Below are 24,498 nucleotides of genomic sequence, written 5' to 3' on the forward strand. Positions count from 1 at the left end.
AAATAACATTAAAGAAAAGCATGAGAATTTTATATTGATCAAAAAGGGTAATTGGTTAAAAATTAGTTAAGGGAAATCTGTAAAATCAATACTTGAAATAAACCAGACCAGCAGGAATCTCTGTATCTCAGAATTTGCCACCTGTCTACCCTGCCTTAGTTCTACTAAATTATACTTAGTATGATGCCCTTAGCCTCTTTTGAAGGTCATTATAAGATAGAGGCCTATAAATCTTGAATGTATGGGGTGCTTATCTTGTGGATGTTCTAGAGGCCTCTGGACTCTTGGGAGAAGTGTCTCTCTGGTTTCAATACCACAGATGACTGTACTTCTTTGCAGCTTTGGGTTAGTTTATGGATATAGTTAGTCATGTAACTGATCATGTCTTCTTCCTCTTTATGGTCACACGCATGTTTTCTTTAACTCACACATGTTTTTTTTAACCAAAAGAAAAACTAGTTTGCCAACATTGGAAAATGGGAAGATTTCACACAAGCATGTTTGAATTTCTGGCATTTCTTGAAAAATTAGATCTGGTAACATGGGGCTCACATGTCTCCATGGCAACCATGGGAGTCAGTAATATTATGGCATTTTCCTTAAAATAAAACAGGCACTCTTCAGTTGCTTTTCTACCTTTACTCTAACTGCTTGGCCCCCATAGACATTGGACTCTCTGTCCCCATGTTAGAAAGCAGTTTGTGACCCACCTGTAAAAAACATGCAGACTCTGTTTGCATTTTATATACTAATTTTATTAAGTTCATTTTATTTTTTTTAATGTTTATTTATTTCTGAGAAAGAGACAGTATGTGAGGGGGGGCTGCACAGAGAGAGAGACACAGAATCTGAAATAAGCTCCAGGCTCTGAGCTCTCAGCCCAGAGCCCGATGCGGGTCTTGAACCTACAAACTGCGAGATCATAACCTGAGCTGAAGTTGGACGCTTAACCGACTGAGCCACCCAGGCGCCCCTTATTAGGTTCATTTTATTTTTTTCTTGAATTCTCTTTCCTTCATCTTACTATCTTCATCCACACACATTAACTTTCTGTTGTTTCATCTTCATGCTGTGTGCTCTTACATAAGCTCCTTTAAGTCCTTTAGGGAAGAAACAAATGAAAAGTGAAATAATCAGAGAAGGAAGAATTTACTCTCCTGTTTTTAACTTTTTGTCCAACAGGAGTTTAAAATGATTTCAGTGCTGGGACACCTGGGTGGCTCAGTCGGTTAAGCATCCAACTTCGGCTTAGGGCATGATCTTGCGGTTCATGAGTTCGAGCCCCACATCGGGCTCTGTGCGGACAGCTCAGAGCCTGGAGCCCGCTTCAGAGCCTGTGTCTCCCTTTCTCTTTGGCCCTCTCCTGCTTGTGCTCTGTCTCTCTCAAAAACAAATAAACACTTAAAAAAAATTAAAATTATTTCAGTTCTTTCTCTGACTTATTTTAGTGTCTACATGATTCTACCATTAGGATCTCTATAAGTATTTGCTGTCTGTTTGTAATACTTCACAGAAACTCTGAGAGACATTGTTTTGTAGCAAAGATTGGTTGACTTTCCATGATCTTGCATTAAGAACTGAAAAGCCAAGGATGTCAGAATAGCTGTTCATTCAGTTATAAAGAGGGAGGATTAGGGTACCATGAACCTCCTTGGAGGTTACTTGCCAACTGCAAAGACCATGAGAAGTCATCATTCAGTGCCCTACAGTTGGCCCTGCCGTGGCGCCTGGGGAAGTGGCCAGAGAAGACCATAGGTGTCTGAATCTTCCTGTTAGATGTGAGGGTAGCCCAAGTGGTGTTGATAACAGCTCTGAATTAATGTAGAAGCATTATTTTTCATACAATTCAGGTGTCCATTTTCCTTTGAGAAATCTGAAGACCCACTAAGAATGAGCCAGCATTCGCCCCTGGATGCGTTTGTGTCTCGTTCACCACATCCTCCCATCTCTGTTCTCTCCATGACACTAAGGCTGAATGCCATCGCTCTGAATCTCTGCATTTCTTCCATGTGTAACCTGTTATTATTAATGCCCTGTTGGTGTACCACCCCAATTCATTTTGCTGGCTAAGTGTATCTCATACGTCAGCATATTTTCTACCTGTCATAGTTGCGTTCCATGTGCTTCACAGTCTGTCAGCTCTTTTCATAACGTTCACGTTTAATGAGTTGGATTCTTACTGGATTCTCTTCTCCCCAGTCTCGGGGTTGTAAGCTGCCACAGCAGGCGTATCATAAAGATAGAGATGTAGGAAAAAGGACACTGGACGCATTCATGCAACAGTATTTACGGAGCACTGACTCTGTGCCCAGTACTGTTCCTATGCTAGGGATAGAGCAGTGAATAAAGCAGGCAAAAAATATGGGCCCTACTGGAGTTTACTTTCTGGTAAGCGGAGGTAAGTGCTGTGAAGGAGAATAAAGCTGGGAATAAAGCTGGGAATAAAGCTGAAGGAGAATAAAGCCGCTTTCATATGAAGCTGATAGATTGGACCTCGCCTCGGAGGTTCCTCTTGAACAGAGATGTGAATTAACTAAGTGACAAGCGAGCCATGCAGCTGTGTGAAGAAGAGCACTGTAGGCTGAGCAGGTAGGAGTAACAAGAGCAGAATTCTTGAGAAGGGAACATGCTTGGATTTGACATTAGATAGAGCCTCTGTTTCAGTGTTGCCTCCCCTGGCGGTGTGAGTTAGGGTCAGTTGCTTTTGCCGTCTGGATCACGTCTATGTCTGGACCGCGTCTGTGAACTCACCTCTAAGATGCTAAGATTCTCCACTGGAGAAAGACCATGCCTCTCTCTCTAGTCGCTACCCAAGGTCACATCTGGTCTTCAGCTCTTGGCACATGTTCAGTAAATAGATGTTCAATTAACAGATGGATACATTAATGGTTTTAAAAGCATATAAAGCATTTCAAAAGCAGGGTCTTAGCTAGGTATATATCACAGTCCCCTAGAATAATGACATGACCAGCCGGGAGACACGTGTACAAGGAATTTTTCTTTAATAGTGAGTCTGTATTCTCTATGCTTAGCAAGACATGTCTACAAAGTACCAGTGGGAACTCTTAGGACCCAGGAAAGGAACCTGGGAGTCCTTGAAGGTTTCCTTTTGAAGGCATAAGCCTACGCAGTAGAGGGCCAGTTCCCCAGATTCAACTTAACATTGGTACCCCTGCACAGGAAGGTAGACTGAGGGCAGGGACTATGTCCTTGTTGTTGTATCTGTTGCTCATTGGTATCTCCCAACTTATAGCATAGTAGCTGTGGGCTCATAGTAGAAGCTTAATATAAATATCTGTTAAAGAGTGAATAAATCAAAACCAGCATACATTTTCAACTCTTTTATAAGCAGTGTGGGAGTCACAATGGAAAGATACTGTGCACTCTCTCTATTTCCTTCCCAAGAAAGATACACTGGAACTAGAGAAGATCAAAAAGACTACAAGGGTGTCATGTGTTAATGTCTTGTTTGCTTTAACTCATTTACTTACTAAGCCCATTTGCAGATGGGGAAATGAAGGCTTAGAGCCAGTAAAGGGCAAAGTCAGGTAGTTTGAGTCTGGGGTTGTGTCCCTAACCCCCAGAGGGTGTTGCTTACAGGAAAGTATCACTAACAACTATAGAAATACAAATATGCAGGGATGTCTGTGTGGTTCAGTCACTTATGTGTCCTACTTTGGCTCAGGTCATGATCTCATGGTTTGTGAATTCCAGCCCCACGATGGGCTCTGTGCTGACAGCTTGGAGTCTGGAGCCTACTTCAGATTCTGTGTCTCCCTCTCTCTCTGCCCCTCCCCAACTTGCGCTCTCTCTTTTTCTGTCAAAAATAAAATAAACATTAAAAAATTAAAAAAAAAGAAACAGGAGTATGGAAAAATGCACTTAGGCTAGATGGACGGTGCTTGTGGCATTAGTAATAATGATGCTTACTGTGATAGAATTTTCTTTCACATATGATAGGTTTTAGATGGAGAGAAAGAAAGATCTACTTTGTCAATCATACTTCTCTTGTTTTCTTGTCTATGCTCCAAATTTTGTTTCTTGAGAATTTATCAGATTTTCTAAAAGGCATTTGGGAGCCCTTTCCTAACATGAATCTTCTTTTGGTTCTGATAAGAATTTTCTAACTGTCATAATCACATTCCACAAGCTTCACAGCCTATCAGCTCTTTCCATCACATTCACGTTTAATGATGTGCTAGAAATACTATCTTTTTGTTGGCCTCAATTCTTCCCTTCTGCCCCCAACTCGTGAATACAACATTCTTCTGCTTGCTCTAGGACAATTGGGTTTTCTATTGCTTATTTCTGTTTTTGATAGGATGAATTCATTTACTACTGTGCTTTTGCAGGAGAACAAACTTAAAGCTGAGAGGAAGCTCGGTCAATTTGTTAAGAGTCTCTTGGGCTCAGGAAAGATCCCTGGAATCTCTACATTTTTCTTTCATTTGTGTGCTTTAAAGTGAGGGGAACATTTTGATTTTTGTGGATGGTGTCAGCGTAGATAGCCGAAGGAAGCAGATATCCTGGCCAGCTTTTTGGGGAAGATGAGAATGGTTGTGTTTCTCATGACTTTGTTTTTCCAGTGCTGACTATATGGCACTATCACTCCGGCAAATATTGACTGGCCATGGAACATTTTTAAGAGCAAGGGTTTCATGAATGTTCTGTCTATTACCATGAGGAATCACAACAAAATATTCTCTACATTTCCTCGAGCACTTGTGGACGGGTTCCAGCATATTACTTTTATGTTAGCTCCTAGACCACATGAAGAATTTAAAATAAAGTATTACTGGACACATAACGACTAAGAAGAACTGGGTAGAATATTTGCACCATTTTCTTCTTTTTGCATAGTAATGCCATGGCAGGGATAGTGACACAGAAGAATTGGGTACAGAAGGGCTTTGCAAGAATGTATGTTCTCTTGACTCTCGTTATGGACATGATAGTAACGACAGCGGCACGGACCATCTCTTTAGCTCTTGATAATGACCTCTATTCTCATTTAAGAAAAGAGCAGGCACTGATGATGTTAAAAATGCAAAACAAGCCCACCACGGATATTCCATAATTTCTCATAATTTCTCAAAATATCTGGTTTTTAACTCCCTTTTCTAGAACATACCTCTCATGTCTTTATGTGATTAATAAGAATAATAAGGTGTAAGTGTACAAGGAGAGTATTTTGAGGGCTGGCTTTTGGCACTGATTTTATTTGGGCAAAGATCCTCCTGCAGCCCCTCATGCAGCTAAGAATGTAGCGGGCTGACCCAAACACATATCAAAGAGTTTTCCTTCTGCGGGGCTGTGTTAGCATCAGGCCATGGTCCTGATGGTGGTGGTGGTGATGAGGTTGTTACAATAGCGGCTGCACTGTGCTGAGTGCCCATACCCTCTCAGGTTTTGTGCCAAGTGCCTGCCATGCTTTTTTCCATGGGCTATCTCACAACAGCCCATGATGTTGGGGCTCTTCTCCCTGTTTTACAGAAAAGGAATCTGAAGCTTGGAGGGTTGCAGTAATTTCCCCCTGGGTGCACAACTGATGAGACAGGAATGACAGGAATGACCTTGGATTTGAACCCGGTTTCTTCTGACCCTAGTTTTTTCTGACCTCAGAACCTAGGCTCATAGCTTATCCTTACCACATTCTTTCTAGAAAGAGGAAACTTGCCCGGACTGTTTATGCATCCTGCTCCTCACTTCCCTGCTTCCCCCCTCTTTCGTCGTTAGATCTTTCTCCTGGTGCCAGCTTTCTGAAGCAAGTACCTCTCCATAGAAGTTCCCTTTCCTTCCTTCTTGGTCTGGTAGATTCCTCTCAGTCTTCAGGACTCCAGTGCCTTGGCTTTCTCCTTTGAGTTCACCCAACACCTTCTTTCTTAACCACCCAAAACCTCTTGCAGCTAATAGTTAGCTTATTTAAGTGTTCTGGGGATTCCTAGGATATGGCCCAAGCATTTAGCGAGTTTTGTGGGTCTGCCAGTGTGGACTTTTTCTGGAGAGCCAGTAGTTATCACACGAGTCTCAGGAAAGGATTTGATCAAAAAGGTTAAGATATTATTGTTTATAGGATTCTCCACCCTCCCCCCAAGTAAGGACCACCTAGAGGGGAGGAGCATATTTTATTTGTTTTTATCTCCTTGGATGGGTGTGATAGTATATGTTTTGAGTATCAGGTTAAATGAATGTATTTTCTGATTGGGCTATGGGGTGGTGTAGCATCTGGGTTCAGAACATGCGATCAGATTCAGACTGCCTTGACTGAAATTCCTTGTCTGCAAACCCTTCAGCAAGTCATAAAATCTCTCTGAGCCTCATTCTCCTTGTTGGTAAAAGGGCCAGCATAGTAGAATTTAAGTTAGAGGGTTTTTATTGAGGATTAAAACAAGGCGCTTCCTGGAAATGTACAGGTACCAATGTACTTAGTACAAGAGTGCATAGCACACTTTCCATAATTCGTTGCTATTATTATTATTATTATTATTATTATTATTACTTAAGAGCTTTCGCAAAGGGGAAAGGATGAGGTTTTCACGATTCTTCTAGTGACCGTCATGGAGATACCACAAAAAGAGTTAATCATGTCAGTCTTGAGTTTTAAAGGCTCAGAACTAACATACTTCCTCTGTCTACGGTGTCAGGTGCAGTTCAGATACCAACCAGAAAGTCGTTCTTGGACATTTCCTTTCCCTTTGGCCTCAACCTTGGTCATGCAGTGGCTCAGGCTCCACAGACGGACACCTCGAAATGCCAGCTAATGGAAATTTTGTGATGTGGACACTCTGCCCCGGAGGATTTGGACATATGCTTTTTGTGTTTAAATCAACAGAAAAAAAGTGCAACTGTAGCCACCCCTGTGCATAATCGTTGCAGTAGCCCATTTGCTCGCATGTTCCTGGAGCCCTTGAGTGCCGGGCCCGTCACTAGCCTCCCCTCTGTGCATCGCAAGTGAGTCCAGTAGGTCAGATGAAAGACAGAGGCCAGCAGGGCATCATCACTTATTTACATAGCACTGATGAATAGCTGTACATAGATCAAGACATACACATTATTTCTAATAGCACAGCCATAAGGTCACATTGGCAAAAAGCTGCCTTTAGAAAAATGCTTTAGTTGGATCCTTACAAACTCTGGCCCATTAACGTGCACTAAATATAGAAAAGGGAGCTCAAAAATCTCCTCACAGAAAATGTATTGTGAGGTGGGTTCATTGACATCAGGGGAAAATATTGTCGACTCCTACTTTTCCCAGTCATTAAAAAAAAAAAAAAGCATATAATGTTTCTTTTTGTCACTGGTAACTGCATGACCTTGAGTGAGTGACTTCTAAGTATCCATTAAAAAAAAATATCTTCAAAGTGGATCACAGCTTTCTTCACGATCACCACAAACTGGACCCAGCCCGATTGTCGTCTCCCTGGAGGGAGGATAAGCCAGCCACGGTTCCTCCATAGGATGGAGTCTAAGTAGCAGTGAACAGGAAGGAGCTGCTGACGCCTCTGACAACAGCAGAGATCTCAAGTGTTCTTGCTATGGGGCAGGAACTAGACTCAAAGGCCAGGTATTTGATTCTAGTTACATGTAGGACAAAACTGTACGAACGGAAGCGGGTTTCTAGGAGGTGGGAGTGGGCACTGTTTTGACTCCCAGAGGGGCAGCCCGGGGCTGTGGTTGAGGCGGTAGAACGGCTCTGTATCTTGGTTGTGGTGGTGGTTACAGCAGTCTGTATAGTTCAGAACTGGCAGAACTGGACGCCCAAATGGGGAATGTTAGTGTATAAAAATAAAATAATTTCGAAAAGGGAACACCGGCATTTACCCAACCGTCAGGAACGTAGACTTGCTTTGAAAGGGGTAATATGTGTCATTTAATCTCATAAATATTCACTGATGAGCTACTATCATGCAGTACTTTATGGGAAATCATAAAAGGAATACTTGCCTAGGTGCTCAGTGACGTAACAATTGGACTTCGATAGACATGCACAAAAAACCGTAAGGTAAATTTAGGGTCGTAATGACCTTTTGGGAATTAAATGTAGATGGAGGAGGAAGATACATCTAGTTGGGATCATGGATGGAGTAATACTGAATGGGCAGATTTTGAAAATGTTTTTCCATAAACCTTTAATTGAAGTCTAACATTTCTACTGAAAAGTCTACACGTCTTATGTGTACCACCTGATCACTTTCCACCCAGTGTACGAGACCATCGTAGCACTCTTGTGCCTTCTGGTAGGCAAGTTTTCCCTGGAACATAATCGCTATCCTGACTTCTGACACCATTGATTAGTAATGTCTATGTGTTATTTAACTTTATACAAATGGAATCACGCAGTATGTACTCTCACGTCTGTGTTCTTTTCCTCAACGTTGTGTATGTGAGATTCCTCTCTCTTGTATGTGGCAGCCCTTCATTCCCATGCAGTATTCCCCTATCTAATTACGTCACTGTTTATCTCTTCTGTTGATGGTCATCTGGGTTGCCTACAGTTCTGCGTTCTTACAAGAGGCGCTGCCATGCACATTATTGCTATATGGTTTTGGTGAACACACATAGACGTTTCTGGTTGGTATGCAGTAAGAGGTGGAATTATCAGGTTATAAGGTAGGCATATGTTCAGTTGTCTTCTTAAAAGTTTTGATTGCATTTGACGCACAATGTTGTGTTAGTTTCAGCTGTACGACATAGTGCTTCAGCTTGTCTATGTTATGCTGTGCTTGCCACAAGTGTAGCTACCATCTGTCACCATACAGCGCGAGCAGAGTATCAGTTACTATATTCCGTATGCTGTCTTTTATTCCTGTGACTTAGCTATTCCATACCTGAAATCCTGTATCTCTCACTCCTCTTCACTCATTGGCATACTCTCCCCATGCCCAGCCCCACTAGAGACCATCATTTTGCTATACTTATACTTTTGATTCTGCTTTTTGTTTATTCATTTGTCATTTTTAGATTCCACATATGCGTGAAATATGTAATTTTTTTTCTCACTTGATTTATTTCACTTAGCAAAATACCCTCTAGGTGCTTCCATGTTGCTGCACTTGGTATGATCTCATCCTTTTTATGGCTGTGTAATATTCTAGTGTGCGTGTGTGTGTGTGTGTGTGTGCATGTATACATCACTTCTTCTGAATGTTCCATTTGCTTCCTTCCTGACCGACATTTGGCAATGCATCTCTATTTCATTTTATTGAGGAATGTATATGATTTTCCATAGAAAGGGATGATGGGTGCATGAAGGGTAGTCTAGGCAAGAGGAACAACCCAAGCAAGAGTATGTAGCTAGGGTTAGAGAATGAGTATGTTTTATTTGCTTGGAAATTTTATATTGCTTGGAATACTTACAGTAGTTGAGACTAGAAAGGTAAAGTTGGCCTTGATTGCCTGCCTGCATTAGAAAATTGAACTTCATTTATTCGGTGTTGATGACACTTTAGCTTTATTAAAACAGTTGCATAAAAATAGCAAGCCACGCTTTAGGAAGCGTTATCTAGTAGGCTGGTATAGGGTACTTGGAGGGGAGTGGAGAGAATAACTTACCAGTTCAGGCCAGAACTGAATCAAGGCAGAATAACCATGAGGGCAGAGGAGATGCAGTTTGGTGGCTGATGGGTTAGAAGTGGCAAGTGGCTGGACAGTGGAGGGTTAAGGGGGTAAAGACTAAAAGATACCTCTGACCTGGTGGTATGTTAGCCAGTTATGACAAGATTCACTATTAGCCTTCTTAGTGAGGGACCTCTATTTGCTGTCTCTATTTCTTAACTTCCCATACACTTCATACTTTTTAATGTTTTGTTTCAAATTGTTGACTCCATCTAATCATTAATATGTCTAAAACCTATTGGTTTGGTAAAGAGCAATAAAATGAATAAACATGTACCCATTATATCTAAAGGCACAGAGCATTCTAGAAGTCTCATCTTTGAATTACAGCCTTCCCTTTACCCCCCACCAAGCTAACTGGTACCTTGAATTTTAGGCCAATCCCTCTCTTGATTTCTTTCTTTCTTTTTTTTGTTTGTTTATTTTTGAGAGAGAGAGAGAGCGAGAGAGCGAGCCAGCATGCTCAAGTAGGGGAGGGGCAGAAAGATGGTGGGGGGGGGGGTGGACAGAGGATACGAATGGGCTCTGTGCTGACAGCAGAGAGCCCGATACGGGGCTAGATCTTGTGAACTGTGGGATCATGACCTGAGCTGAAGTTAGACCCTTAACCAGCAGAGCCACCCGGGTATCTCTCTCTTGATTTTCCTTATAGTTTTACTGTCTCTTATCTGATGTTTAGCAGCATCCCTGTGCCCTGCTTACTTAATGCCAGTAGCACGCACTTGCCTATTTGTTAACAGCTGAAAGTATCTCCAGACCTTGTCAAGTGCCCCCTGGGGACAAAATCATCCCCAGTTGAGAACCACTGCTCTCCAGTGTTAGGATTCAGTGAAATGGCATTGAGTTCCCAGGACTGACAGGAAAGAGCCATCATGTAACTTCCCTTACTTCCATTCTGCCCCCTCCCAGCCCCAGGCTAGTGACTGTGGACAGTGGTAGGTTCTTGTCTTTTGGTGCTAAATCTTCCCTGGTCCTGGAGGTCAGCCATTTCCTCTGCCAAGTGCTGGTGACTATTTTCCATATTCCCATGAACCAGAAGTCTACTTTATATCTACCTGCCTCTCTCTTTGCCCGAATCCCTCTGCTCCTTGAGGGAGTCTTTACGGGCCTGATAAGATGCTTATTGCATTTCTTCCCAACAAAAAAGCATGTAATTTGGAGATTGTCGTGAAAAAAAAATAATAAATATATATTAATAAGTCAAAGTTAAAAGTGTCAATAAACTGAAAGATGCCCTTATTTTAAACACACATTTTATAGCATTATCGATAGTTTGATACTGATTCGGGCTTAGGCATTATGGAAAATATGCAGATTGGTAAAATGATGGGGCCTTTGATCTTTAAAATTAAAATCAGAGAAATTTAAGTGAAAATATATTTTGGTGGTACACAGCATTCCCATAAATCTGTGCCTGAAATTTTTTTTTTTTTTTTTTTTTTAAGTACAACACAAACCTGTCCATGAATCCCAAAGCATTATAAAGTTGGCTCCATCTAGTGTGTGAAAGTATTATACAGCTAGGGGGGAAAATCTGTACTGGAAATCTCTTGGCACCTCATTATGAAATTAGAAAAAAACCGAATTAAAACGAAAGTGAACTGTAAGCTATATTTGTGCCCTAGGAGGTAACACAGGCAGAAGTGACCTTCACAGTGAGAGAGAAGTCGTTATATATTGAAGCATCAACATCAAGCATGCCTGACATTGTGTTCCAACCCAGCCTTGCCCCGCCCACTACCCCCCCCCCATACCCACCACGTCCCCCCCCCCTTTTTTTTTCTTTCTGGAGGTCTTGTTTACAGGCACGTGATGTGTCACTTCCATTGTGATATTCTCAGTCCTACTTGGCCAGGTCCCCATTCTTCCTGTATGGAACCATATCTGAGAGTCATGCTCATTTTCGACTGTTCGGTGAGCAGTTGGGGCTAGGCCCACTTCCAGTGCTTTCGGAACCCTACATGATTTTCTTTATCCCACTAAAATTCTTTGTAGCTGTCTGAGTTTTTCACTGCAGTAGAGTAGGTCCCTATTTCCAGGTTGTGTTTGATCTTGTTACCTCTGAAAGATTCTGGCACATTCTTCACTTCTTTCAGTCAGCGTCCCCCAAATTTTAGCCATTCTCATGCTAGCTTCATGACTTTTGCCCCCATTTACTACTGGGGCTTAAAAAAATTAAAAATGTATTTCAAAGGAAATGATATAATGGCAACCACAAGTGGAAGTACATATAAAATAAATGCAATAAAATTGAAAGAAAATTGTTAGATTCTTAAAGGTGTATTGTCTGAAAGTGTCTGAGCCTGAGGTCTGAGCATTTTTGGTTTACAAAGGGCAAGTGTTGAGAGCTTGAAGACATATTTGCATCAAACAGAGACTTTTCCTGGGATGAAAGAAATTTGAAAGGGCTTTTCTCACTGTGTAATTCTGTGGTTCTTTATTGTGGAGTCTGTGTGTCTCCATTTGAGATCATCTTGTGTCCCACACTTGGGCAAACTGCTCAAGTTTACCATCTTTGCCAAAGGAACTTCATAATTTTCCTCCTCGTTTCCCAAAGGACTTGTTTCCCCTAAAAAGGGGAATAATTTTTTTTGACTAATTCTTTTCTGAGCACTTCCTTCCTTCTTCTTCCATTAACAAGTATAAATTGTGCTGATATCTCACATTTTCTCACTCTCTTTTCCAACTAGATTAAGTTACTTGAGGACAAAAATTGTGTGTTTATGCTTCCTTCTAGCGAATACCATTCATTTAATTCATGCTTGGCATAAATATGCAGGGAAGCAGGCTTCATTCCTTTTTTTTCTTTTTTTTTTTTTCAGGTAAATCATGGTCAGAAGTGGTCCAAAAGATCACCATGGTCAATTAATTAATCATTTAGCTCATTGACAACTAGTTTTGGGGCACAATCTCTGGATCTGGAATGGTGCCGGGTTAAGAATGAGGAGGTGAACTTAACAGACCTGCTTTATGCCTTCATGGAATTCGGAATCTGGTGTGGGGGGTGGGGCAGAGACAACTAAAAAGGCCAGTGCAGTGCAGGCTTCTAATTATAGAATTAGTCTGCTTTTGTGATTGTTGGGTAGCTCATGTAAACTTGGAACAGAGAAGCATAAAGGAAGGCATGTGGGCCCTGGAGTTTCAAACCCCACATCTATACCTTATTAACACCCTTACTTTGGGCAGGCTGCTCACCTCTCTCCCTGTCCTTTAGTGTCTTTGTTTAAATTAAAAGCGATGGAATACACATAAGGTGTGATATGCAAATACAAGGTATAGTTATCATTGTGACAATATGATAAATTCTATCCTCTCTCCTCCCTGCCCTTTTTAAAAATGAGATAGAAACACGATGTCATTTTTTTTCAAATAATTCAAATTTCCTGTCTGGCACACTTGAAAATGAAAATATATTGATCTTCCATCCAGCATTAGAAAGCAAGCATCCTTGTTAATGGGAATATCATTGTGGATAGTGCTTAAAGATGGCAAAGCCACACAATTTTCAAGCTGTGTTTAATAAGTGATTTGAGCATTCAGAGGCACTCCAAAACATTTCTCTCTTCAGGCTCTACAGTCCCTGATATCAGTGTTTTATGTCAAGGATATCCAACAGTGCCTGGGACAAAGAAGGTGCTCAAAAAAATGTTTGGTGACTTTTTACCAGAATCCAGTTCCTGGGCCTCCCAAAGATAGAAATGAGAACAGATCCAAAAGTCAAGGCTTTATTGGAGCTACAGCTGGAGCTGAAGGGAATTACAGCACCCAAAAGAGTAGTCAGGTTGGCCTCCCTGAAGAGAGAGGAGAGGCCCCCTTATACCGAGAATGCACCTCTCAGGTTGCCGCTCTGGTCCAATAGATTGAGGAGGTAAAGGGAAAAAAGTGGTGCCTCCTCCTGATTGGTTGGAAAGGCCTCATCCTGATTGGTCCATATTGGCAGGTAAGTCAGGCAGCTCATTGGAGATTTTTGGAGCCTGGGTCCTCTGCTTTAAGTCTGGCATGTATACGGGGCTGCATCCTTGGCCACATCCTGGTTCTGCTCTGTGAGAGACCTAGTTTAACAATAACAGCCCACAGAAAGTGTCCCAGGTGCTTGTTTTTTACTTGGGGCTTGTTCCTAACTGTTAGAAGGAGTGAGTTTGAATGAGAATATTTTGATTTTTCTTATTTTTTTTATTCATGATTTAGTTTGCATCTCTTAAAAATGAAAAAAAAAAGTTATTTGATATTAGAAGCCAGATAAGCCTGAATAAGAATGGTTATTGTTATCCGCATCTGCTTTGCCATTATGCCTGTAATACCTGGCAGGTAATTAATACTTAGTAAATATTAAAGTTAGGTAGCTTTGTTGGCACTATCTCTTTTTTAAAGGACACATGGCTGAATATTTTAAAGCAAAGATTTAATTTTTCCTTTTTGTTAGTTTATGGCAGTGTTACTTGAAATTACACAGGCCATTAATTTAAAATATTGGTTATTTTAACATTTTACTATCCACATAAATATACACTTTGATTATAGGCAAGACTCCCTAGGGTGTAAATTAGGTACAGAACGCTAATATGTATTGAGTTTATTATGATTGATTGGATTTAATCAACAGACAGGAAGGATTTATGTGCAAATATTATTTTTCTCATTTTAAATCCTGTTTGCTCAGCATAACTGAAACAGGATGTCATTAGAATAAGAGTCAGTACTGAGATGCTTTAGAAGTTTGGGAAATTTGACTAGTAACACAAATTTAACGTAAGGTGATCTATTGAACACAAAGAGGTTGTTTGGTATAGTTTTGCTTATTTAAATATATGATTTCCTGCTTGACCTCTGGGTATATTTATATAGTAAAAATACAAGTTAAAAACATAAATGACATAGTGCATCAGAGCAGAGGGTTCCCTGGGCTAGAATTTTTTGCCTGTAGCTAAAACAGCCATTGAAAAAGGCATAGTTAGTTGTCCACTATCACAAGTTACAGATTATCAACTTTTAGTTTTTGGTTTTTTATTATGAATGTATAATTCACAAATATCCCTCTGGACCTTTCCTGACCTGATATATATTGAGGATCTGTGTAATCTCTTCAAATACCAGTTTTCAAAAGTATCTTCACTATTGCCTCCAAATGGTAACTTTTATTTGCCATGGTGTTGAGGCTCTCAAGGCTAACTTTTTATTCCCTATAGTATTTTGAAATCAAGTACCTATATATATAGAGAGAGAGAGTGAAAGAGAAAGAGAGAGCGAGCGAGCACTCGGGGGAGGGGCAGAGAGAGAAAGGGAGAGAGAGAATCCCAAGCAGGCTTCGTGCTGTCAGTACAGAGCCTGACATGGGACTTGATCTCACGAACAATGAAATCATGACCTGAGCCAAAATCCAGAGTCAGACACTCAAAACTGACTGAGCCACCCAGGTGACCCGAGTGCGTTTTTTTTTTTTTTTTGAGGCACTATGCTAAGTATTTGCCTTATTACTTCATTTAATTATCACGTTAATCCATCAAATAGGTAATATTCATGCCCCATTTTACAGACGCAGATTTTGAGACTCAGAAATTGAATGACTTGCCCAAGGTAAAATAATGAGATGAACACAGTGTGTGTGTGTGTGTGTGTGTGTGTGTGTGTGTGTGTGTGCGAGTGTGCACTTTACATGCACCACTACACTATTTTGTCTCTGATTGAAAAGTGGTTCTGTTTGTACCTCTAGGGGAGACATCTCAGCTACTCGTTCATTCATAAAATAGTGGCCTCTCAGAGGTTTGCTGCCTACTGATTGAAACCACTTTTCTGGGTCCTTACCACATCTTGTAGAGATTGGGAGTTTTTGTACCTCACTCTTGACTTCCATACCACCTTCCACCATAGCGTGATTGTGTACAAGAAACAGTCTATCTCTACCTTCAACTCAGGTTTTGGAATCCAAGTACTAAAATTACATGAGTAGATGAGAAAGTTTAGCTGACGAAATATCCATCCCTTTCTTACCTTCGTGCCCTTTTCCAGCTCCTCTTTGGACCATGAGGGATTTAGGTGGTTCTTCGAGTTGTTCGTGCCCTGATACCTCTTTCAGAGATGGTAGGTTGGGAAGGGTAGATTCCTTCACTTCAGCAGCTGCAGTGGTCTGTGGAGGCCATTTCTAATAGATTCTGTTGCTTTAAAATAGTTTAATGTCTTGACTCTTGCTGTGAAGAAGAAAGAATATGAAGTCTTAGATGATGAGGATGATGGGGGTCGTGGTAACGCATTCCTGCTTCAGTCCTCAACACCCTTAAGAGGATGGCAAAGACATCCTATGGGCTCATTTGCTCTCCAGTCTTTAATTATTTCCAAAAAGTGACTACAATAAAAGAGAAGTCCACATTTTTCTTTTTAAATGAGTTAGGCGTTAAACACTATGGTGAGAGAAAAATACCATGGCTTTAAACTCCTGAAGTGGAAAATTTTATTTATCATGAAGTCACATCGTAAATAACTTTGGGCCCCCACAATGACGACAGCCTTATCTTTTCCTGTTTATTTCCTTAGATAAAGGAAAGTAAATTGCAGTTTTACTAAATTTCTCGTTTGAAGAAATGCCAATCAAAGTGGCATAATCTCATCAGTGTTTGTCTCTCCAGCTCCTTGTTGTCTCATGAACTTGGCCTGTATTGTAGATTGTGATCTGCTTATTGCAAAATACCCCAAATAACAAAGAAACAGCCTCTGAATCTCAGTTAGTGCAAGAACCAGTGTTTCGTTTGAAGTGAACCCTAAGAGGATCTCAGAAAGCTCAATATAAAATTAATCTGTTATATTGATTATTATATTCAATGAAAGGCCAAACTGTTACTTCATGTATCTCTCCCTTCGTTAATTGCTTAAAAACTGACTTCACACAACATTTGAGATGCCTCTTTGCCAATTATATTTTTATTCTCAGGACAGGTTTTTCTAAATGGTCTTTAAAAAATTAATTTTTCGTTCCAGATGTTTGCATAAGCATTTAAACGGTTCTTTAATAATGTCGGAGTGAGCCTAAATCAAGTTTACCTGGGGTCATCTTGGTCCCGTCTGCTTTTCCTTGTTGCAACCTTAAAAGGCTTCTTTGTGTGCCAGGTACAATGAGCCGTCTTTCAGAAGATGCTGGACCATCATTTTTACAGTGAGATCTGTTCTTGGTAGTAGAAGAAAATAGAAACAGGATGAAAGAGATCATCGTGATTGAATGGTACTGAACAGTTATTTCTGCAGATAGGTGGTCATTAAAAATTGCCTTCAGTCAGGCTGTGAGGACTTCAAATTAGAACTGCTGGACCCCTTTCTTGTTACTTTGTATCTCAGTACTTACTCATGAAGGTCAATTGTGTTCAGCAACTTAAAGTTTCCAAACATAGTATATAATTGTGCTTCCCATTCATGCCTGTTGACGCACCCTTTCTAATTAATTAAATGCTGTGAGATTGTTCTGTGGAGGGGCCTTTGTTACTGATCTTTTTTAATGTTGTTCGTCTGTCCATTCTTCTTTCCACCCATCCAGCCATCCAGCTAGCAAATATTTATCGAACACTTAATCTGTGCCAGGCACTGAGAATAAAATAAATACAAAGGACCCTGCCTTCAAGGACAGAAGACAATTAGACAAATAAAATGATCATATCTGGAGAGGGGGGTGGTGGGGGTGGCGGGGGGGACTTCTCTGAGGGAAAAATGTCACGCCTGTAAAGCCCTCCTCTGGAAGGTGAGGAGGAGCCAGCTGGGGGTGGGGGGGAAGTCTCTGGAGGAGGCCGAGGAGATCACCTGGCATGCGTCCCCTCAACCCAGTACTACGACAGCACGGGTATGGGAGTTTGGGTTTCTGTGGTGTGAACCCCTGAAGAACAGAGTCCCTGGCTTCCTCACTGCTGTCTTGCACACGGCCCTGAGAAGACACCTCGCACATGCTGGGCCAGTCAATGTTTGCACTGCAGGGGCCTTTCAGTGCCTCGGACGTTTCCCAGAATGGGGCATAATGATGTGTGGGGAGAAGGGGGCGTGTGTTCTTTACTCTTGAGAGATTTTTGAGTTTCATCATCACACTCACGGTACTCTTTAATTACCTCATAATAAGGCTTTCACTGAACGTTCGTTCAAAGTATGTCCATAATTCCAAGTGGATGTTTTAAAGGAGTAAGCTCTACAAGTAGAAACTTCTCTATTCAACAAACAAAGGGTGCTCACCTTCTGGGGTATTTTCTTGACACTCTTCGATAGTTTACATAGAATATATTATACGTATATATGTTATAATATATTATATATTAGTGGTTCCTGGGCCTGACTTCACATTGGACTTTTATGAGAGTTTTTTTTTTTTTAAACACACAGAATTCCAAACTCACCTGCTAGAGTCTCATTCAGTCATTTGTTTCGGGAAAGATCCCTGACATTAAATGCTCCTGTGTTGATGTTGAGGGAATAGCGGGGGAGAAGAGTCCCCAGGCGCTTGTGATAGGAGTACAGGCTCAGGAACTATTGGCTGGGATCATACTGAAACATTTGAAGAGAAGGTACATGCTTCCTAAATTGGCTGTGGGGGGTAGTTCATGCATCAGTATAATGCTGGGCACACAATGATCCCTCAGCTCTTAACTGTCTGAGGCCAGTGAGTAGTAGAAGTGTGAGTTTCCTAAAAACAACAATGACTATCAAAAGAAAAGACAGAAGAAAATGGTGTGCTGTGGGAGCAATAAAACATTTGATATCCAAGTAAAGTTAAGAATTCTGACAGCGATAAGGGTTCTACTTTTCCTCCGCTGAGTTTTGGACAGGGTAACAAGTAAAACCTCTTATCTCTTCTCTCACCCATTCAAAGTGGTGATTGGATTTTTCCTTCCAAAAAGATTCCAAGGCCCAAATTTAGCATCTAAAGGAAAATTTGACTGTCACTTGGATGGTTGATACTTTTAAGTTCCATTTTAGTTAAGGTCATCTTTGTAAAGGTCAGTAAGAATTCTGATGACTCTAGTTTTTTTTGCTGAAATTTGGGGCAGGGAGTAGTAATTAAGATTTGAAATGCACTGGAATACAGGTAATATTTTTACTCTGCATTTGGTGTCTTGTGTTTTTTAAATATTCTTTTTCCTTTTTCTCCACTTGCATTTGTGTTTAAATTTAGGGTTTGTGTGTGTGTGTGTGTGTGTGTGTGTGTGTATGTGTATATAATATATATGTATATATATATGCATAAACATATGTATATGCAGTTGGGATACTCATCTGGATAATACAGATGTGCACAAGAGAGTTATTTTCATGTTATAGATTAATGCATTTTAAAGATTTTTTTTAAAGTAACTTTTAAAAAAAAATTAGTTTTAGAGAGAGTGCGAGTGGGAGAGAAGGGTAGAGGGAGAGAGGGAGAATCTCAAGTAGGTGCCACAGAATTGAATCTCAGCACGGAGCCCAACGCAGGGTTTGATCCCATTGCCCTGGGATCATGACCTAAGCTGAAATCAAGAGAGGGATGCTCAACCGACTGAGCCAGCCACGGACCCCCATTTTAAAGATATTTATTGAACATCAACCACAGACGAGTATATTCCACTAGGTTCTAGGGATACAATGGTGAACAAAAAAGACAAGGTTCCTGCTCCTCTGAGACATTTGTTGAATAATGGGGTGACACCTTGAGGACTGGTATTTTATTTTATTTTTAAATTTGTAATTGAAGTGTAGGTGACATACAGTATTATATTAGTTTCAGGTGTACAACATAGTGAAATGACAAATACATTGCAGAACACTCACCATGATAAGCATACTTACTGTCACTGGACAAAGTTATTACAGTGTTACTGACCGTATTCCCTCTGCTTCACTTTCTGTACCCATGCCTTATTTATTTTATAACTGGAGGTTTAATCTCTTCAACTCTTTTGCCTATCCTCCCACCCGTCTCCCCTCTGGCAACCACCAGTTTGTTTTCTTGTATTTATGAGTCTGTTTCTTTGTGTTTGTTTGTTCGTTTGTCTTCCAGATTCCATATGTAAGTGAAATTATATGGTATTTGTCTTTCTCCTGCTTATTGCACTTAGCATAATACCCTTCAGGTCCATCCATATTGTCACAAGTGGCAAGATTTCATTTTTCTTTATGGCTGAGTAATACTCCATTGTGTGTGTATATACACCTCTTCTTTATCCATTCATCTATCATTAGACACTTAGGGTTTCATATCTTGGCTATTATAAATAATGCTGCAATAAACGTAGGGGGACATCTATCTTGAATTGGTGTTTTGTTTTCTTCTGGTAGATACCCAGAAGAGGAATTACTGGATCATATAGCAGTTCTCTTGTTAATATTTTGAGGAACCTTTATACTCTTTTCCATAGTGGCTGTACCAATTTACATTCCCACCAACAGTGCCTGAGAGTTCCTGTTTTTTTTCACATCCTTGCCAATACTTGTCATTTCTTGTCTTCTTTATACTAGCCGTTCTGACATGTGTGAGGTGGTATCTCTTTGTGGTTCTGATTTGCATTTTCCTGATGAGGAGTGATGTTGAGCCTCTTCTCATGTGTCTGTTGGCCATCTGCATGGCTTCTTTGGAAAAACGTTTATTCGAGACCTCTGACCCTTTTTTTATTCAGGGGTGTGTGTGTGTGTGTGAAGCAGATAGGTATTTTAGTATTGGGGAAATGTATGTAATATTTCATAAATTTTGTACATGGCAGCATATGTACACATTTAAGTCAAACTTTACTCCATTTGCTGGTGGGTATTTCAATGCTGTGGCCAAGAACACTGGTGTAATATAGATCTTTCTAAAGTACCATGAATAGTTGAACACATGCCCCTTAAAAGTAATTTTATTTAAATACTTATGTAAACAGTCAATGGACAGCCTTCTTGGGGGTGGTGGATTGTCTGGGATGAAAGGTCAGGCGATGTCATTGGCTGAACGTGCCAGGGGAGCATTTGGCACCACTTTGTGTCCCTGATGGAATGGCTGGAATTGATACCATTGGTTTCATGGTCAACATTTGAGATCTCATGGAGGGTACAAATTTTCCCTGTGTGTAAGCATGTAATAAATCAGGGTTTCAGTTCTAAAACTTACCCGGTACCTTGTAACTTAATGCACTTTCAAATAGTGCCCGAAGTAAGAGGGAGTCCAGCTCAGTCTTTTTAAAGATAATCTAGCTATCCCTTAAAGTTCCAGATACAGTGATTTCCTACCCTTTCTATTTTCCTTCATCTTCTACTTTCTCTATGGTTTTTTTTTTTTTTCGCTATGTTCGTTTTACTTTGGTTCTCTAGGTCAGTCAATGTGAATCAAGGATAACAGCCCTAACCGTCATCATAACCATAACAGCTGTTTTTTTTTTAATTTTTAAATTTTTTATTTTTATTTAAAAAATTTTTTTTTTCAACGTTTATTTATTTTTGGGACAGAGAGAGACAGAGCATGAACGGGGGAGGGTCAGAGAGAGACGGAGACACAGAATCGGAAACAGGCTCCAGGCTCTGAGCCATCAGCCCAGAGCCCCACGCGGGGCTCGAACTCACGGACCGCGAGATCGTGACCTGGCTGAAGTCGGATGCTTAACCGACTGCGCCACCCAGGCGCCCCTAGAGCTTTCCTATTATTAAAGGGAGGTGAAAACAAAGATAATTTCATTACATCATGGAATTCACGCTTGATTATGGCTTGTAGAGAATGCATTGTTTTCCCATCATTTACTTTGGAGATAAACTCTTAGGCACAGAGAGGTGAAGTAACTTGCCCAGGGCACACAGCTAACTGGTGTCACATGTCTTCGTTCTGACCTTTGAATGGTGTGTGGAGAGAAACATACATATTTTCATAACTCTCCAGCCCTCTGGTGTGCTGAGTCTGTAGGATTTCCATTAATATTTGGTAATATTGATGTTGTCATGTTGGAATTTTAAGAACGTCTTTTGAGAACGTGTGTTGTTATTTTTATTTCTTCTTGTACACCAATGCTTCCAGAATTAATTGGGTGACAGTCTAAGAATACACAGATATATGGCCTGAAGATGTGTATGTCCTAAAAGATGGTGTCCACAATTAGAAGCAGCTTGTGTTTGGCTCCCACCAGGACTTGGTAGGGACAACCCTCATCCGCTTGGGGTCTGAGGGTGAGGAAGTCTGTCTGGATCTCTAGCCTGCCAGTAGGAGAGCATGTGCGATTATCAGATCCAGTTCCAAAAATGCCCGAGATCTCTCAAATTGAGAAGGGACACAAGCAATCCTACAGCCCTCCTAAATTCTGAGACTCCGTTAAGTGTTAAAAATTCCCCGGGATGTGAAATTACCTCCCTTTCAAGTTCTCCACTAACTAACGCGCAGCCGCTGCAAACCTCAGCCGGTACCTGCAATCTGGAAGGCTAAGAGAGAGCATCCTGAGGTGCTCGCCTGGCTGCTGGGTGAAGTGTTGGCCTGCCTGGGTCCTTGCATCGCCCCTTCAGCAGTGTGAGGCAGCATTTTTGTCCTGCAGGTACAGTAGGTACTGGATTAAACAGGTCTGCTGTTGAAGACAGACACCAGGCACCGTTCTAGCACGAGCTGTGTTTGGATTGGAGTTTCCAGGGCCTTATCAGGAGCCACCCCTAGTGACACAGCCAGTGCCAGAACTAACTTTGACTTTCACTCTTCGCCAAGGGCTTGAAGAGCACCTTAAAGGAAAAAAGATGGAGGCGCTTAGAGTTCAGATGTTCATGCCTTGCTCCTTTGAAAGCTTATATCTGTAAGTGAAGTTTTATTCTGGAAATAATCCCGGGACCACTTAACAGGAGCGATTTTTTTTTTTTTTTTAAGGGGGAGGCTAGAGAACGGGAAGGTTTTATTGGGAGTTAAAAATACTGGAACTGTTACTTTGTTACTGTGGCTTTAATCAGCTTCAGCTGTAGCCTCTAATATGCGGCCAGGACAAGGATAACAACTAATTTGTGGGTGGGGGGGTGGAAATGCTGGCCCATTAGCTTTGTCTTGTTTAAAATTGAATGTCGGTCTTCAATTAATAATGCCAAAAAAAAAAAAAAAAATGACCGCTTGAACAATCCGAGAACAGAGCTTGATTTATGATTATGGGGTAGGTTGCAGCTCAGCTTCGTCATGAATAAAAAAGGATTTTCTTCAGGAAAATGAGTGTCCCTAGCAGTAGCATTTGTCAAAATTGCCTTATTGCAAACCCTTTGGATTTTTTGCTTTCTCCTTTTTTTTTTTTTTAAACCTTACTGTGGAACAGTAGCAGTTGCATTTATAAACATCTCGTTTGCATTTCTGTATATTGATTTCTTTTTCTCTTTGAGAGGAAAACAAAACATCCAAACATCAGAGTCATCTGCCTGGCGTGTAAGTGTAGAACAAATTTGAAATGGGCAGTTTCAAACAAATACTAAAAAAGAGAAAGACTAAGTAGATGATAGCGCCCCCCCCACCCCCCTTTAACATTTACTTTCAATGTTAGTTGATAAGATTTGAAAACAATACTAAAAGCTGTGTCCCTAAGTGAATAGGCATTCAAGCAAATCAACTTATGCAAAAGCCACCTTTGGAGCTTAATAATTATTTACTGAACGTTCCTGGGTCATGAGAGAGGTTGTGATTAAGTCAGAAAAGCATTATGTTCAGCAGCTTGTGAAGGTGTGTTTAAAGACGACAAGAATAGTGGAAAAATACTAAATGTAGCAGAACTATTTTTAGAATTTGATTCTTAAAAAATGAATCCCCACAAATTGAAGTGCAGTTAGAGTTCATTGTGTTTAGTAGGTACATCTTTAGAATTTCTTATAGTAGCTTTTAAAATGATTTCAATTTTTTTTTTGCGTGATTTTTGCTGTATTGAGTTTGCTTTCACTTGTATTTTTCATTCTGTAGGTCATAAAAACAGTTTAATGACTTATTTCTTTGAAAAAAATGAGCATTTTATGGACAAAGTTTATGTATATTAATTATGTATTTAAAATGTCATTATGCTAGAAATGTTATAAATTTCTTCCTTGCAAAGCAGATAATAGGGAGATGATGTCTGCTCTTTGTGATTCATACCCCACAAGAATGTACTCTGTAACTTACTAATTTTTTTAATATTAATTTAATGCAAATTAACAGATGACATGAAAGGATAAAACATGCCATTCTGATGCAGCCTAAGGACAGTGATGATGTCACCCTTGAATTTACACCAAAATTAATTCGTACAACTGCTTTTGCTTAATTGATTTTGAATTTCTTTTTCTGGTTAAAGAAAATACTCACCATAGGAGCATGCTTCCCTTCTAAACTCTCAGAATGAAATTCTTAGCACACATCTTTGACAAAACTGTTCACTGAGCTGTTGCCTATTAACTTCTTTGTGCCTGTTCTTTTAGGGAGGGCACATGCTGTGAATTAATTGTTTCTTTTGTATTTTCCTCTAGGAAAGCAAAAGAACACCATAGCAGAAGGCAACATTCTAAGAGTTTTGGCTTCCTAGAAAATAACTTGTCAGTTTTTACTAGTTTTGAGATTTTAAGAAGATGCTGAGGATACCAAATCAAGAATTAAAACATAGAATAGTGTAACTTGTACTTATGGCCCACGTGGTGTGCTGGCCACCATTCTAACCCATATTAACACATTTGATTCTCATAATTGCTCTCTACCTAAGGTACTGTTTTCTCCTTCCATTTTGCAGATGAGAAAATTGAGGTTTGGGCAGGAGAAAAATCCTGCCCATGTCCTGTAACTGAGACATGATAGAGCCACATTTTCACCCTTAGGTATGCTGGCTCCAGGACTTCTGCTCTTTTCTGTTATGTTTTATGGATTTTCATTTAAGATACTGAATGAATTGATATTTCCTCCTCTGCCTTTTTACGGAGTGTTTTTCCGCAACGCACAGATTTCTGAAT

The 24,498-nt window shown here is 40.4% G+C and overlaps 1 protein-coding gene across 4 annotated transcripts in view; it reads left to right on the plus strand.

The window, feature by feature from the left end:
* Positions 1-24,498, plus strand: part of MITF (melanocyte inducing transcription factor) — a 225,243-nt gene that overhangs the window by 97,544 nt on the left and 103,201 nt on the right. Inside the window, exon 1 of one of the 4 annotated variants that reach the window (XM_043587922.1) lies at positions 21,763-22,349. The exons of 2 other annotated variants lie outside the window; for them this stretch is intronic. In XM_043587922.1, the coding sequence (XP_043443857.1) occupies positions 22,294-22,349 (56 nt within the window). In that variant the 5' untranslated portion in view covers positions 21,763-22,293. Of the gene's footprint in view, positions 1-21,762; positions 22,350-24,498 lie in introns of those variants that run through there. One more of the 4 variants, XM_043587921.1, reaches the window with a different exon arrangement.

Source organism: Prionailurus bengalensis, chromosome A2, assembly GCF_016509475.1.
Source record: "Prionailurus bengalensis isolate Pbe53 chromosome A2, Fcat_Pben_1.1_paternal_pri, whole genome shotgun sequence".
Classification (NCBI taxonomy): Eukaryota; Metazoa; Chordata; class Mammalia; order Carnivora; family Felidae; genus Prionailurus; species Prionailurus bengalensis.